This window comes from Hyperolius riggenbachi, chromosome 1, assembly GCF_040937935.1.
Source record: "Hyperolius riggenbachi isolate aHypRig1 chromosome 1, aHypRig1.pri, whole genome shotgun sequence".
Lineage (NCBI taxonomy): Eukaryota > Metazoa > Chordata > Amphibia > Anura > Hyperoliidae > Hyperolius > Hyperolius riggenbachi.
In genome coordinates this window covers 612,531,132-612,546,381 of record NC_090646.1, presented here as the reverse complement: position 1 = coordinate 612,546,381, position 15,250 = coordinate 612,531,132, and the positions used below count along the sequence as shown (strand labels likewise).

The window sequence follows — 15,250 nt, the reverse complement described above, 5'->3', positions numbered from 1 at the left end:
TTCGGGGGGGGGGGGGGGGGGAGGATTGGGGGAATAAAATAAAAACAAAAGGCCATTTTATTGACTTCAGAAAGCTTCGTACACACTTGATGGAAGTCATTCAAAATGAACGGCTGATCGACTGATTATTGAAAAATGGAAGTGAAAGACTAACCAAAATGATAAGTGAGGGTTCTCGGTCACTTTGGCAAATCTGCTAGGCATTTCGTTCATAATAAAGAACGTGTACAGGAATCAGTAGATCATGAACAAAATATCCACGAAGTGCAGCTGCATGAAAAGAAGATGCGATGTTTCCGGCTGCACGCGCAATCTCATCATTCATCGGTAGTGTATAGTGCCATGTGTACACGCGCCATCTCTAACAACGTGCCGTTTATGACACAGTCTTCCATCATTCATTTTGAATGACTTTCATCTGACTTGTGTACGAACCTTTAGCCCCTGCGATCTCTAAAAGACTTTGCCATGAACACCATTTTAATTGTACAGTTGTGGAAATAGAGCAGCACTGGTACAATCTCCCATGTTATGTGAAATCATGTGCAGAGAGACACAGTGGTCTAACTTCAGAACATGTGTAGAGACCAGTGCACAAGCCCAGGGCCAATAGCCATTGGACAATATTTTATAACCCCCAATCACTCCTCATGTCAAGGGTGCCTGCAGACACAAGCCTGTAAAACGTGTGACCATTTTATTTAGCAAGCGTAGAATCTTCCTGTCTTATTAAATGAAGCCCAGGCAGGTGGTCCTGATGTGGTTGAGAAATATTGACAATTCTTCATCTCTACCAGCCACCCTGCCCATGGCAAGTCAGGTAAAAACAGTGCAGGAAATTTGGGTGCAGCCAGCACCTCCATAGGCTGTAATGTGAATTACGGCAATAGTGGTGCTCAGTCCGTAATTTGGATCAAAAGACGGAGCCCAAATTACGACAAAAACTGAAATTTGGCAGCCAGCAATAACTGAAAGTCCAAATAGCGTTTTCCTCAAGTCAATGGCGGCCTGGAGGGGGAATAGTAATTAACGCCTGGACTTGCCAGTTTTTTTGCTATACCATGCGCCCAAATTTCCTGGCGCCTTAAATACATGTATATGCACACGGCACATACCTACCTTCAGCATTCTTTGTGAAATAGGCACTAAGGATGTAGTCACAGAAGTGACACAAGTTGGGCAGCTGCTTCAAATGTTCTTGCAAAAGGACCTTGGGAAGTTTAGCTTTCAATAGAGGAGCCAGAAAACCAAACACAAAGGCATCCAGAGAAGTAGGCCTGCAAAGAAATAGACAAGTATAAACAACAAATGTACAATCTATATACAGATAGATCTTGTTCACAGGTATACACCAAACCACCCCCTCCAGTCCTCAAACGACCCATGCGCTCCTGCAGGATTTCTCAAGAGCCACCCTCTGGAACCCCCCCCCCCCCCCCAAAGCCCAAACAATTACCAAAACTCCCTTTAGGTTTGTATGCCAAGTTCTACAAATTTTGTGCTAAGTTCCTTTTAAGACATGCAGTTTACTACTGCAAATATCTACAGGGGACAACAATAGTTGTTTACCGGAAATTTCAGAACTCCACTTCAATTTATATTTTTCAGATGTTGTGAGGCCAGCACGCCACTTTGAGATCAGTTTTATATGGTATAAGCAAAGCCAGGACCCATTTGTGCATAATGCTTTATATGTCATTGTCCTTTATCCTTCAGTCATGTTTGCTTACATCAAACAGAGCTGTTTCTTCTCGCTGCCCCTGGCACAGCTTAGCTCCACTTCAAGCATGATGGACAGCCAGTGTGAGCGTCACAAAAGAGGATGTTGGCCCAATTTGGAAAGAGCTGCCAAAGCAATTACCAATGTTTTCCATGTAAAGTGCTCCTCTAGTACTACAGCGTTCTGCAACATCAAACTTTCAGAAGTGTTATAGGTCACCTTAATTGAGAGTTATATGGAGCCTGCCATATTAAAACAATGCACCTTGCCTGGCAGCCCTGCTAATCATCTGCCGCTAAGGCCTGGCACACGCCATGCCTGGGTGGAATCTTGGCAGATCCTGATGGCCCTCAACTTTATTCCGGCAGTGTGGAGGAGGTCAAAAGGTGGCAGGGGCGATCAGATCTTCTCTGCAGTGCTAAAACTCTCTGGAATTTGTACCTGTTGCGCATGCATACCAGACAATGACAGAGGAACAAAGGATGGACTGTATGGTAGAGGTGTAAAAATTGGCCAGCAACTTTCTTCGGCATGCCAAATTTTTTTCAGTTGGTGCAGGAAAAATAGTCTCGTCTGTCTCCTTTTGAATTATGGTGTTTTGCCCCATGTAAGGTTGCTGGCTACAGTTGTGCCCAGGAACCAAGCTCAGTATGCACTGGAGACTGGGTGGAGGAATGTTTTCTAAAATCTACAATGATTTCCACAGTTTTTGCCACACTGAAGACAAGCTTGTTGTCCCTGCAGCAGTTGCAGATTCTCTTGATCTCCCTGCGGTACGCATGCTCACCGTTGCTGTCAATTTGACCGATGATAGTTGTATCATCTTCAAATAATTACCTTGATGGAGTCAGAGGAATAGGTGCAGTTATTGGCCTAGAGGGAGAACAAGGGGGGGGGGGGGTGGGGGGAACAGTACACATCCTTGAAGTGCATCTGTGTTGGTAGTTATCACTCTCGCGTTCTATTGGTGAGGAAGTCCGTGACCAATACGCAAAAGAATGGGGTTAACTCCGAGCTGCGCAAGATTGTTGATCAGGATGTCCAGGCAGGTCGTGTTGAAGCAGAGCTAAAACCCAGGAACAGTATCCTGGCATAGAAGTCTGGCCTGTCAAGGTGTTCCGTGATGTACACCAGACTGATGTTAATGGCGTCTTCTACAGACCTGTTAGCCCTGTAGGATGAATGGGTTGAATCAATTTCAAACAAATTTGATCATGTTACCGATCATTTTTTTCCCTGATCACTTCTGTCCCAAATCGATCGGACTTAAAAGCACCCGGGTCTGTAAAACCCTAGCTGTCTGTATTGTACAGTCTTGCGAAATGCAGCGTTCTGTTTTTGTGCAACAAGGTCAAAAAGTTTAACAGTATACGCCTGGTGTGTATCTTTAGAGGGAGGCAAGCCATCATTACCTCTCCTTTTAAACCAGTTTTAATTATTTTATATCTTTTTGGGTGCCTCCACCCAGTAGAGTGATAAGATAGTTCAAGTGTACCTGTGCCTTTTTCAGCAGATCACTATAACCCGTTCAAAGTTTTATTGGAACTTGGGCACATGAACAGCACAAACATATTTATGGAGCTTAGCTATAACTGACACCCAAGGCAATGATGACTTCTCCAGTGCAGCAATCAGATTAGCTGTCGCTTTGTTTCTGTAACTTACGTTCCTCCAAAAAAGAAGCGGGATGTTCCGAGTCGGTTGGAGATGAGATTCAGACATTCCTTGGCATCTTTATAGATCTATAAAAACAAACAGAACGCGTTATGAGAAGAACAAACCTAAGAGGGTATCATGACTGAAATCACTGCAATATCTGTAATATCTTTCCGCAAGAACATTGTGCTCTTGTTTAACGTTCCTTCAAACTTGGTCACCAAAAAACAAAAAGTGAAAAATATCTGTTATTCTAATTATTGGCCACACACGAGAGTGATCATGTTCTCAAGTTCAGCAATCTTACTCAGCCTATATTAGACGGTGTTTCCACTAGCTAATGTGACTGCAAGCGGAAAACCGCGCCACATTGCCACGCGGTTTCCTGTGTGAGTTTGCGAGCAGCTTTTAATGCAAGACAGGCAAGCTTTCTTTCTCCATTTCAATTTTCATGTGGCCAATAAGTGAAATGCGTGCCATGTGGATGGCATTTGCACCAGCTCTAAAACTGGCATTGAAGTGCGAATGTCCCAAAATGCAGCAGGTCAGTGTTCTGCGTAAAAGTACACACTGTAGTCTAAAAAGACAAGCCCTATTGGTACATACAAAGTGGAATACACTTTGAAAATGAAAAACCGAATGGTTGACATAGACCCCACATGTGTAGTGGGAGGTCTGATGTGAACTCCCTCAATAGGTAAAAAGTCTACCCAGTATATATCCCTATGAGGGTCCTGGCTGATCCCCCTCCACTATGTGGTGCAATAGTGGGGTGTGGATATCCCACAGGGGGTAGACAATAGTTAACTGGGAGGCAGGTGAGGTGGAGAAGCAAAATGAGACCTCCTCTGGCCAAATGTATGCCAACAGAGCTGGCAGCCAGGGTAGGGCTCAGAGTGCTCCCTTACACCACTTTCCCAAAAGTGCAAGGATGAGAGCAGGGAGGAGTGCTAGCAAACGTGCATAGTGCTATACAGAACAAAACCTTAATATGAACATGTTTCACCCTAACGGGCTTCCTCAGAAGGTGCTGTACAATATGATACAATGCTACATACACAATATACACAACTATTTACAAAGTGCCCCCCATAGTCATCCCCTGCAGCTCAAGTAAAAGCTGAGAACGCCTGGTTTGGCTGCTGCTCTGCTCTGGCGCTTTGAGTCCGAAAGGAGAAAAGCGCAATATTAATGTTATTTGTCTTGTCTTGTCTATTATATACCAAATGGGACAGGAAATTGGTGGTGCACGGTAGGCGGGAGCTTGACTTCGCCTCCTGTCAGAAAAGTGTTGATGATAGCTGCACTATCGACACCCCACTATTGTATCACGTAGTGGAGGGGGATCAGCCAGGACCCTCATAGGGCTATATACTGGGTAGATTTTTACCTATTTAGGGAGTTCACATCAGACCTCCCACTACACATGTGGGGTCTATGTCAACCATTTGGTTTTTCATTTTCAAAGTGTACTCCCCTCCCCTTTGTATGTACCAATAGGGCTTGTCTTTTTAGACTACAGTGTGTGCTTTATTTTTCCCCCGTACTCAGTTATTTTCGGTTAGTGTTTGTTCTGCGGAAAAGTAGTAAGTTGTTGAGCTCCACACTATCCACAATACTAGTTAATAGTGAGTGCTTTCAATCGAGGGGTGAACAACACCAACAATTAATATAAACACTGGCACTGAACAGCAGCCGCATGTATGGAGCACATAACTTTGTCAGAGTGGCGGATCCCCTACCCGAGCCCATCATTGCTACCTTATGGTTTCCTTCATAATGGGGCTCATCATGCCTCCAAAATGGTGGATATTATTTAAGTTGTAAAATAAAGACTTTTGACATGGAGTGCTTGCTGTATCTATAATCCTAAGTGTTCTGATAAAAAAAGCAACACAAAAGTGGGAACTACACAATGGGCCTTCTACAGGGTAGCACATTTAAAACCAGGCAACTAATAGTTGCTGTATGAAAACGTTACCCATACAGCAGTGAAGACCAGCGACACAGGCTGCAATAAAGCCATAAAACACACACAGCAGTGAGGGAATCCATGTGGAGGTATAGGTTTGCCATCTACCTCACGCACTCAGGGCAGGCAGCTGGGCCGGTTTTAAATGTGCCACCCTGCAGAAGAAAACACTTGACCTTGGCAAACTGGACAACACAGTTTCTGGCCAGCACACATTGAGACTCAATTTAAAGCTTTTAAGTATTCTATTTAAACAGTATGACATCCTCCTTAACATGTAATACTAAGCATAGTATATGAAACCTGTTGACCTTTATACAACATAGATATGGTAAAACATGGAGAAATAAAACGATCAAGATGTTGAGGTGTACAGTCCGCTTTCTGTTTAGAGCAGCTACAAATATGAACTCTCTACTTAAGAAACTCTGGACCAGTGGAATAGTCACACAGGGAAATCAGATTTTGGGATATTATTAACCACTTGAGGACCACAGTGTTAAACCCCCCTAAAGACCAGGCCATTGTTCTTGAAATTGGCCACTGCAGCTTTAAGGCCAAGCTGCAGGGCTGCACAACTCAGCACACAAGTGATCCCCCCCCCCCTTCTCTGTTGGTGGAGTCTGATCCCCCCCAGGTTTGTTTGTTTATTTATAATTAATATTTTTGTAATTTTTTTTTAATTGAAACTGTTTTTTTTTTTTAGGCTGGCAGGGGGAGGGAGGGAGTGCCCACTGCACACCAATCACTGTGATTGGCAGTCATAGGCTTCAGCCTATGACAGCGGATCACCTCTGAGCTAATGGAGGGGACAGCCGTGTCACATGGCTGTCTCCAGTACAGCACTGCTATAGATTGCAGCGCTGTACCGCCAATTACACAGCGGTTTCGTCGTCCAACAGTCTCCCGAGCGGCAATCGCCAGTTGGAGACTGAAGGCGGAGCTCTGCCCACCAAGCAGGAGATGCGCGCGCAGCCTTCGCACGATCTCCTGCAAACTGCTGCTCCAGAACTTTACGCCGATCGGCGTTAGGCGGTCCTGGGGCTGCCGCCGTGGCCACGCCCATCGGCGTGACGCGGTCGGCAAGCAGTTAATGGTTAAATTATGGGCGGAAGAGATTTTGAACACAGGTTGAAATACTTTGTGTTTATAGTAGTTCTGGAACCGCAAACAGGTAATGGTATTTGCGGAATTTTCCACTTTTTGTTAGGAAATAGTTAGGAAAGTTAGGAAAGCTCAAATTCTATTTTTTTCAGGTGTTAGGAACACGTAATCGCTACCTGGCATTATAACCGAGTTCATATTAATCAATGATTTACGTGTGATGCGGGTTTGTGCGTTAAACAGCCCGTTTCATCTTATTGCACGTCTGAACACATGCATTGTAAAATATCTTCACTTTCCCACGACAGAACATACAGAACTATGGGGAGAGGATTTAAGAAAACGCCTATGTTGGATCCCCACCATACAATTTTTTGGCAGATTTACCTGCCAGACCGAATATTTCCAGCATGTCCGATCTGAGAATCGATCGATTTTTTGAGCAATTTTCTGACCGATCATTTCTACAGAAATCGTTCCGAAAATCACCAAAATCGATTCTCAGATTGGACATGCTGGATATAATCGATCTGGCAGGTAAATCTGCCAAAAAATTGTATGGTGTGGATCCAGCATTACACTGTATAGTATAATCTTGTTATTAACTATACTATTTACTATAACAAAAATTGTCCTAGTGCGAGATATAAAAAAAATAATGAAATACGGAAAAAATACAATGTTATATATTTGACACTAGAAATGGTCCAGCATGTCCTGGTACACTCTCTAAAGGTAGTTTACTATACCCGAATGTTTACTATACCCGAATTTATTATAACAAGATTATACTGCAATACAAATTGTTAAAAGTGCTTGAACTGTATAGAGACATTTTGGTATTTATTTTTGGGAAAGTGAAGATAATATTTTACAATGCATGTGCTCGGATGTGCAATAAGATAAAGCAGGCTGTAACTTTAACGCAAACACCAAAAACACATTACATGTGAATCAGCCCATTGGGTAACATGGCTGTCAGTTATAAAGCATTTTTCATTATGTGAAAATGATGGCACACAGTGTGAACGAGGCCCGGAGAGAATGGCCAGTTAGCGATTACGTGTTCCTAACGCCTGAAAAAAATAGAATTTCAGATTTCCTATTATTATTGGACACAAAAACATGGAAAATTCCACAAATACCATTACCGGTTTGCGGTTCCAGAACTACTATAAAACGCAAAGTATTTCAACCTGTGTTCAAAATCTCTTCCGCCCATAATTTAACAATTACCGGTAGTAATATCCCAAAATCTGATTTGAATTTCGGGTTATTGGATTTGCAACAATGTGTAAAGTACCAAATTAGAGAAGAATAAACCTGCGTGCGAGAAAACCGCTCTCTGGTAAAAGAGAAAAACAGCTAACAGACACTACACAGTATACTAAACTGCCAGTGCCCAGCACAGCAATATACTGAGCGTTATGGACGAAAGAAAGAGGAATTGGATGATCACAGAAGCTTGGCAAGTAGCTCCAGGCACAACTTCCCTTTAGTTCTGAAAAGAGGGAAAGGATGTGGACCTCTGTAAAGTGTTGAGGTTGGCAGATCTCTGGGAGATTTACATTAGCTGCCTGCTCTCAGTAAACCTGCTATTGGAGAAGGAGTGGAACTTCTGAACAGGCACAGAGACAGCAATAAAATCTAACAAAAAAAAACAAAAAAAACTCTGCCAATTGTCACGTGAACTTGGTTTACTGCTAAAAATAAATGTGTCCATCAAGCACAGCCCAATTATTATTATTCATAGAGCGCCAGCATCTTCCGTAGCACTGTACAGAATACAAAACAAATATTGGTGAACAGATACGAGAAATTCAAAACTCTGTACAATCAGGACATCCAGCAATACAAACACAGACATGGTTGATGTGTGGTTTGAGATATCACCAATACTGGTACATGTACATATGACAAATTACATGATATTTAGAAACGCTAAAGCTAGCCACACATCTAGCGATGATGGGCAGATTCGACCAAGAGACAAATCTCTCTCTAATCGAATCTGATTAGAGAGAGGTCTGTTGGCTGCTCAGACCACAGGTGGATTCCCGATCAATTTCATGCTGAAATCAATCCAGAATCGGCCGTGTGACGCTGCATCCAAATGCGTCGCTGCCCCAAGTCTTAAGTGTCACCCCCCTGGTGCCCAGTGTATGTTAGACATTACCTTTCAGCCATCTCTGCTTGTCCCCAAATGCTCTAGGCGCACTCTGTTCTGCATACACGCGCATCACGTGGTTACCTGTTTGGAGAGTGGAGAGTGTAGTGCGCCCAGAGCTAACAAGGACAAGCGGAGGCGGCGGACAGGTAATGTATAACATACACTGGGCACCAGGGGGGACACTTAACATTAGAGGAGGCAGCGCCGGGGGTATCGTCCCGTTTGCAGAGCGTCCCGAAATTGCACATCGTTACCGCCACGCACACGATCGAGCAAGTCAGCCCAACATCTTGCAGCATCGAGTTATGCGAACAATTTCATACCGAAATTATTCAATTATAATAATTGAATCGGGTGTTCGATTGGCCACCAAGTCGCCTGATGTATGACCAACTTAAGAGAAAGTCCCTGCCCTTGAGAGATTACAATCTAGAGCAGGGGTCAGGAACCTTTTTGTCTGAGAGAGCCATAAACACCACATATTTTAAAATGTAATTCTGTGAGAGCCATACAATAATTTTTCAAACTGGGACAGTAGGGCTCACGTCGCTTTATTATTATTATTTATTGTATTTATAAAGTGTCAACATATTACGCAGCGCTGGACAATAAATATATACAATGATGACAGACATAACAAGGTTATACAACATAGAACAAGTTATACAAGGCAAACTGTACATAATACATGATCATGCAATATGGGCTGGTTAGGTAGGCCCAGTAATATAAGTACAGGCTGTCATAGGACAGGAGCACATGATTACATTAGGGAATGGAGGACCCTGCCAGAGGCTTACAATCTAAATCTAAAGGGTGGGGTGGAAACACTAGGTGGGGCTGTTAAATATTCAGTAGAGAGTTACTGTGTTGTAGGAGGTGGGTAGGCCATCATAAAGAGTTGGGTTTTGAGGGCTTGCTTGAATGTGTTGAAAGAGGGAGCAAGTCTGATGGGTGGTGGAAGGGCGTTCCAGAGGGTGGGGGCAACTCTTGAGAAATCCTGCAGGCGGGCATGGGAGTGTGAAATGCGTGAGTTGTGAAGTGATGAGGCGAAGGTCGTTGGAGGATCGGAGGGGGCGACCTAGTGTACCATGGTGATGTGTATACAGTTGATCCACCAGGCAGTTTGATTGGCCCAACAGACTGCCTGTCACTTGACAGGCAGCCTATTGGGACAAAATCAGGGGATCGCAACCTACAAAGTCACTGGATCTGACAGGTTACAGAGTGGGACAATTGGAGCAGCCGTTAGTTTTGGGGTAGCATGAGTAAGTTAGTAGTGCATGCTGCAGCAGTAGTGTGCCTACTCTGCGCTGCTTGAGCAGAGTAGCTTAGTGAATCAACCCCTACTGATTTGTCTGTGAGCCAGATTTAGCCATCAAAAGAGCCACATCTGGCTCCCGAGCCATAGGTTCCCAACCATTGATCTAGAGGGTAGTAGGTGGAGACACAAGGGATTGAGCGACGGGGGTTAGTGAATGAGGCAGTAAACATTCAATGCTACCTAAAGCAAATTATAAGCTTATCTGAACAGTTTTTGTTTTTTTTTAGCCCAGTTGTCTGGAATGTAGGTGGTGGTTGAGGGATGGTGGCATCCAATTAGTACAAAACAACAAGTATGAAATGTGGTTGGGTAGTCAATGGAAGTTATTTAAAATGAATACAGTGTGGTGCTGAAAGAAACGGGGGGCAGGGGAGCATAGATGAGCATATAGTTGGGTGGTGGCATAGTTATGTGGTAAGAGTGAAGAAAAGTGGCATGGTGAGTGTATGCAGCAAGGTTGAAAAACACAAAAGGAGGTAATCATCATTGGTGCTCAAAGAACAAAAAGAACAAGGGAGCAGGGAATGGACAGAGTGTGTGGGAAGGATAGATGGATATTACGGAACAGGTATAGAAAAGGTGAGCAGAAGATAGATTAGGGATGAGTGAAGATAGATATGACAGGTGAGCAGGAATTGGAGATGCAGGAGAGATGAGCAGGTGATGAACAATGTTTTCAATGTAAAGCAGATCCCTTCTTCAATGTGTTTGTTTATTTGCAGCCTCCCTTTCCCATTGTCCACCTCCCTTCCGTGTCCTGCTGCCCAAGGCCTGGGTCTATATGGCCTTTCCAGAAATCTGGCCCTGAAGCAACCACGCCCACAAAGACTGAAACTATGTCCCTTGTACTCAGTTGCCTCTGGTCATGTGAACTAAATATTAAGACATATTTGTATACATACAAGGTTTACTGGATAGCACTAGCAAACCATTTACAGCAAAACCTCTAGTATCCGGCACAGGTGGAGATTGCCTGACGCATGTGCTCGCCCGTTGCTTGATCCAGTGGTAGAAAAGCACTAACCATCCCCCCTGCCCACTCCATCGAAGAAGCAGCAGTAACTACTTACAGATTGTCCGAGCCCCATCTACTGCACATCCTGCTGCTCCCAGCGTCTTTACTGTACAGCTTCCGACGTGTCACCTGATCCACACTGGGTCAGGTGACACGCCGGGAGCTGTGCATGGATGCAGGGCTGGATTTACTATAAGGCACTCTAGGCACGTGCCTACAGGCGCATGATGGAGGGGAGGCCCACACCCCTCCAGTAGTGTCTCCCTCCTTCCTTATGCTGAGTATGGAGCAGAGCATAAATGAGATTTCAGTCACCCGGCTCTCAGCATTCCAGTGAAGGGATCTCCCTTCAGTCGGGGCACTACTAGCTACTTCATACTGAAGGTACCTCTGGCTACTTAATGCTAAGGGACACCTGTAGCTACCTATGATGGGTAAGAAACAAGTGACAGCTGGGTCAGCCAGCACACTTGCGGTGCAGTAAGGCGGGAGTTTGTGGGTTCCTTGAGGGAAAAAGTTTAATGTGCCAGGACATCTGTGCCTACAGGCTCCTGTGATGTAAATCCGGGCCTGCATGGATGCCAGACAGCCACTGGGGGGGCTGCAGGAAAGTAGCAGCTGGCACCCCGACAATCAGTAAGCACTTTCTTTTCTGAAAACTCCCAAAACTCCAGCCCCGTTTTCCCCCTCAGGCATGCTGGTTAGTTGAGTCTTCTGGTTGCCAGAGTTCCAGATAACAGAGACTAAACTGTATACTCGCAGTTGCCGTCTTATACATGATGTTAGCAATACCTGAGCCTCGACGTCCGTCAGACTGTAGAGCGGCGGCTGTCCCTTGGTCAGGAGGATCCTGTTCAGCGCTTCTCTGGACATCTTTGCAGGCAGATAGAAGCTCAGAGGGAAAGGAGTGTGTGATGCGTACCACGGCCGCGTTACATTGTAATAATTCTCACTGTCGACCCAAAATGTGTGCAGCTGTGGAAATACACAAGGATGGTTAGAAACAATGGCTGTAGAATGCAGCACTGCTTTCTTCATGAATTATTGCACAGAGGATAACCAGGTTTATAAACTCTACCCAAACGTTCCACAGCTTAGCCCAATACTGTGTCCCAGCCCCAGTGTATACAGTATAATGGTTTACAATGGTTGGTAGACGAGCTGCAATCAGTGCTGAATGCTGCTTGAATAAATTTGCTTGTGCAGAGTTAGGGCTGGATCAGACGGACATCTGAACCAGTCGCCCATGCAGCCCAGCGGCTCATTACAAATGCCTTTCTGCATGCAAAAGAGCATTTGTTGGCTTTAGGCGCCACTTCCCAGCATGCAGCGTTTCTCATTCCTGCAGTGGGAGAGGGAAGCAAGGCATTAAACCATCCTGGAAGCAACGTGTTGCTTCCAGGATTAGCTAAGCGCCGGGCAGACAACAGGGAAAAATCGGGATCAAAACGCAGCGTTTCCGCAAAGGTTGGTAAGCGATCACAGCGACGGAATGGGCAGCCACCACAAGTGTCGAGGCTGTCATTTACCGTTGCAAAACAGTCAGTGTGAACCAGCCCTTATCACAAAGAGCCAATGACTGTAAAATGTAACTATTTCGGTACCCGAAGACAGTAAATCTACGCCCCGACACTCTTCGCTTCAGCGCCTGGGGTGTAGATATATACGCATCCCCCCCCCCCCCGTGATCGCCACTCGTGCACGCGTTCCTGCGTGTGTACTCGCAGCACCCTGTTAGCCCGGGGGACAATGAATAGGAACTCCGTTCCCATTCATTGATCTAAGTCCCCGCTGCAATGATCGCCAACTTCAATTCAAAGCCATGATCATTGTGAAAAAATAAAAAATAAAAAAGTTACACATACACGCTTTACTTCCTGTAAGCATAAAAGAAAACCAGAGCTGTGGGAAAAAATAATTGATACCACCCGCAGCTTCCTCCAGCAGCAGAAACCCATCTCAGTCCCACCCAGTCCTCCCACAGTCTGCAGTTCAGCCACGATCAGCCCCAGTGACAGGCTCAGTCGGGTTCAGTCTGGGTCTTCTGCACATGTGTGGGAGGTCCACGCATACGCAGTAAACCTGGACTGACGCAACTGAAAGCCAGTTACTATTGCTGATCGAGGCTGAATGGCAGACCGCTGGAGGACGGCGTGGGACAGGTTTATGCTGCTCAAGGAAGTCGCGGGTGAGCATCAATTCTTTTTTCCTCAGCTCTGGTACATGACTGAGGACATCTTGTGGCCAAATAGTAAAATTACAGATACATACTTTTTTTTAATAAAAAGACCCACAATTACATTTAAAATTAACTCCTTCCCTCCCACACTCTCCCATAGTAAACCCTCCCCCCCCACACACACAATTTCTTTGTATATAAAAAAACCGACAAATAAAATACATAAATAGTTACCTTAGGGACTGCACTTTATTAATATGTATGTCAAGAGGGTATATTACTGTCATTTTTTTAAATTATGGGCTTGTAAACAGTTATGGACACAACACCGAAAAAATGCACCTTCATTTCCAAATAAAATACTGCCGCCATACATTGTGATAGGGACATAATTTAAACTGTGTAATAACGGGATAAATGAACAAATAAAATACGTGGGTTTTAATTATGGTAGCATGTATTATTTAAAAACTATGATGGCCGAAAACCAGAAATGATGAGAAATTATTAATTTTTTCCATTTTTTTCCCGTATTATTCCCTTTAAAATGCATTTAGAAAAGAATGCAAAGAAAGCCTAATTGGTGGCGAAAATAAGATATAGATCGTTTTGTTGAGATGAGTAGGGATAGTTATTGGCGAATGAATGGGAAGAGCGCTGAAAGGTGAAAATTGCTCTGCTGCTCAAGGGGAAAAACCCCTCAGTGGTAAAGTGGTTAACTTTAATTAAAGTGGACCCAAACCAAACTTTTATTTCAAAATATTTAGTTGCACAACTCTGACACATACAAAGATAAATGAACACTCCTTCAAGCCTATGATCATTTCAGTGCATGCTTTTCACCCTTCTCTTTTCATAACTAGGGTTATACAGGTGGCAGCCATTAGCAATTCCTCCTTTGCCGGTCACCACCTACTCCACCAGTTTGCCGGTCACCACCTACTCCACCAGTTTGCCGGTCACCACCTACTCCACCAGTTTGCCGGATTCTGTCCCAGCAATATGAAAGGAAGGGAGGGGTTCCTCCAATATATGTAAAATATTTTATATTTGTCGTCATGCAGCTGAAAAAATTATAATTTAGAAAATAGATTTTATTTCTGAAATCTTGTATTTTTAATTTGGGTCCACTTTAAGGGCTCATTTCCACTAAGCGCAAATTCACAATGTGATTATTTGCATTAAAACTGAAACCAATGCACGTCAATGGAGTCATTTCCATTGAATGTAAATTTGCAAGTGTGGTGCAGAAAAAATATGAATTGCTTACTGCAATGTCTACAGCACGCATTGGTATACAATGATTGATAGCCACGTACGGATTTCCACCTTAACGTTTGCTGAAAAAATGCATAAATACTTATACAGAAAAACATGCAGAATGCAACATGCTAGTGGAAACTGTTACTGATCTATAAATAAATAATACCAATATATAGTTCTGACAAGAGCACAGACCCCAGTAAGGCCTGGGACCCACACTTGCTAATGTGGCTGGATAGTGTAGTGGTTAAGGGCTCTGCCTCTGACACAGGACACCAGGGTTCGAATTTCGGGTCTGTTTAGTAGGCCAGCACCTATTCAGTAAGGAGTCCTTAGGCAAGTCTCCCTAAAACTGCTACTGCCTACTGAGCGCACCCTAGTGGCTGCAGCTCTGGTGCTTTGAGTCCACCAGGAGAAAAAGCACGATATAGGTCTTGTCTAATGCAATGCTATGGGTGATTTTTAAATAAAAATCCCTCAAATGGGATCACACCAATAGCATTACATTAGCAGGGATGGGCTTACGAGTAATCAGGAGTGCTTACTCGTCATTCAAATGAGCCTTGATTGCCGCAGTTGCATTACAAGGGGTTATTTACCAATAATTCCTGCTTGAAGGAGGAAGTGCGCCGTGGTGAGGCTTGCAACACGACCAATAGGAGGCGTGCAAGCGGTTTGGAACGCACGGCGGAATTATGGGTAAATAACCCCTTGTAATCCAGGCGCTCACCTGCACTCAGGAGTAAGCACTTGTGATTACTCGTATGCCCATCCTTGCTGGAGCTTTTCAAATCACAAGCACATAGAAAATCCCTGCAAGTGGGTCTCAGGCCTAATGGTACCTATA

The 15,250-nt window shown here is 44.3% G+C and overlaps 1 protein-coding gene across 1 annotated transcript in view; it reads right to left on the bottom strand.

Annotated features, from left to right (window-relative positions):
* MTX3 (metaxin 3) overlaps positions 1–15,250 on the bottom strand; it is an 81,412-nt gene that overhangs the window by 21,723 nt on the left and 44,439 nt on the right. The window contains exons 5-7 of the mRNA XM_068271806.1: positions 11,754–11,936; positions 3,386–3,462; positions 1,120–1,277 (exon numbers count right to left, since the gene is read on the bottom strand). Coding sequence (XP_068127907.1) covers positions 1,120–1,277; positions 3,386–3,462; positions 11,754–11,936 — 418 coding nt within the window. The remainder of the gene's footprint in view (positions 1–1,119; positions 1,278–3,385; positions 3,463–11,753; positions 11,937–15,250) is intronic.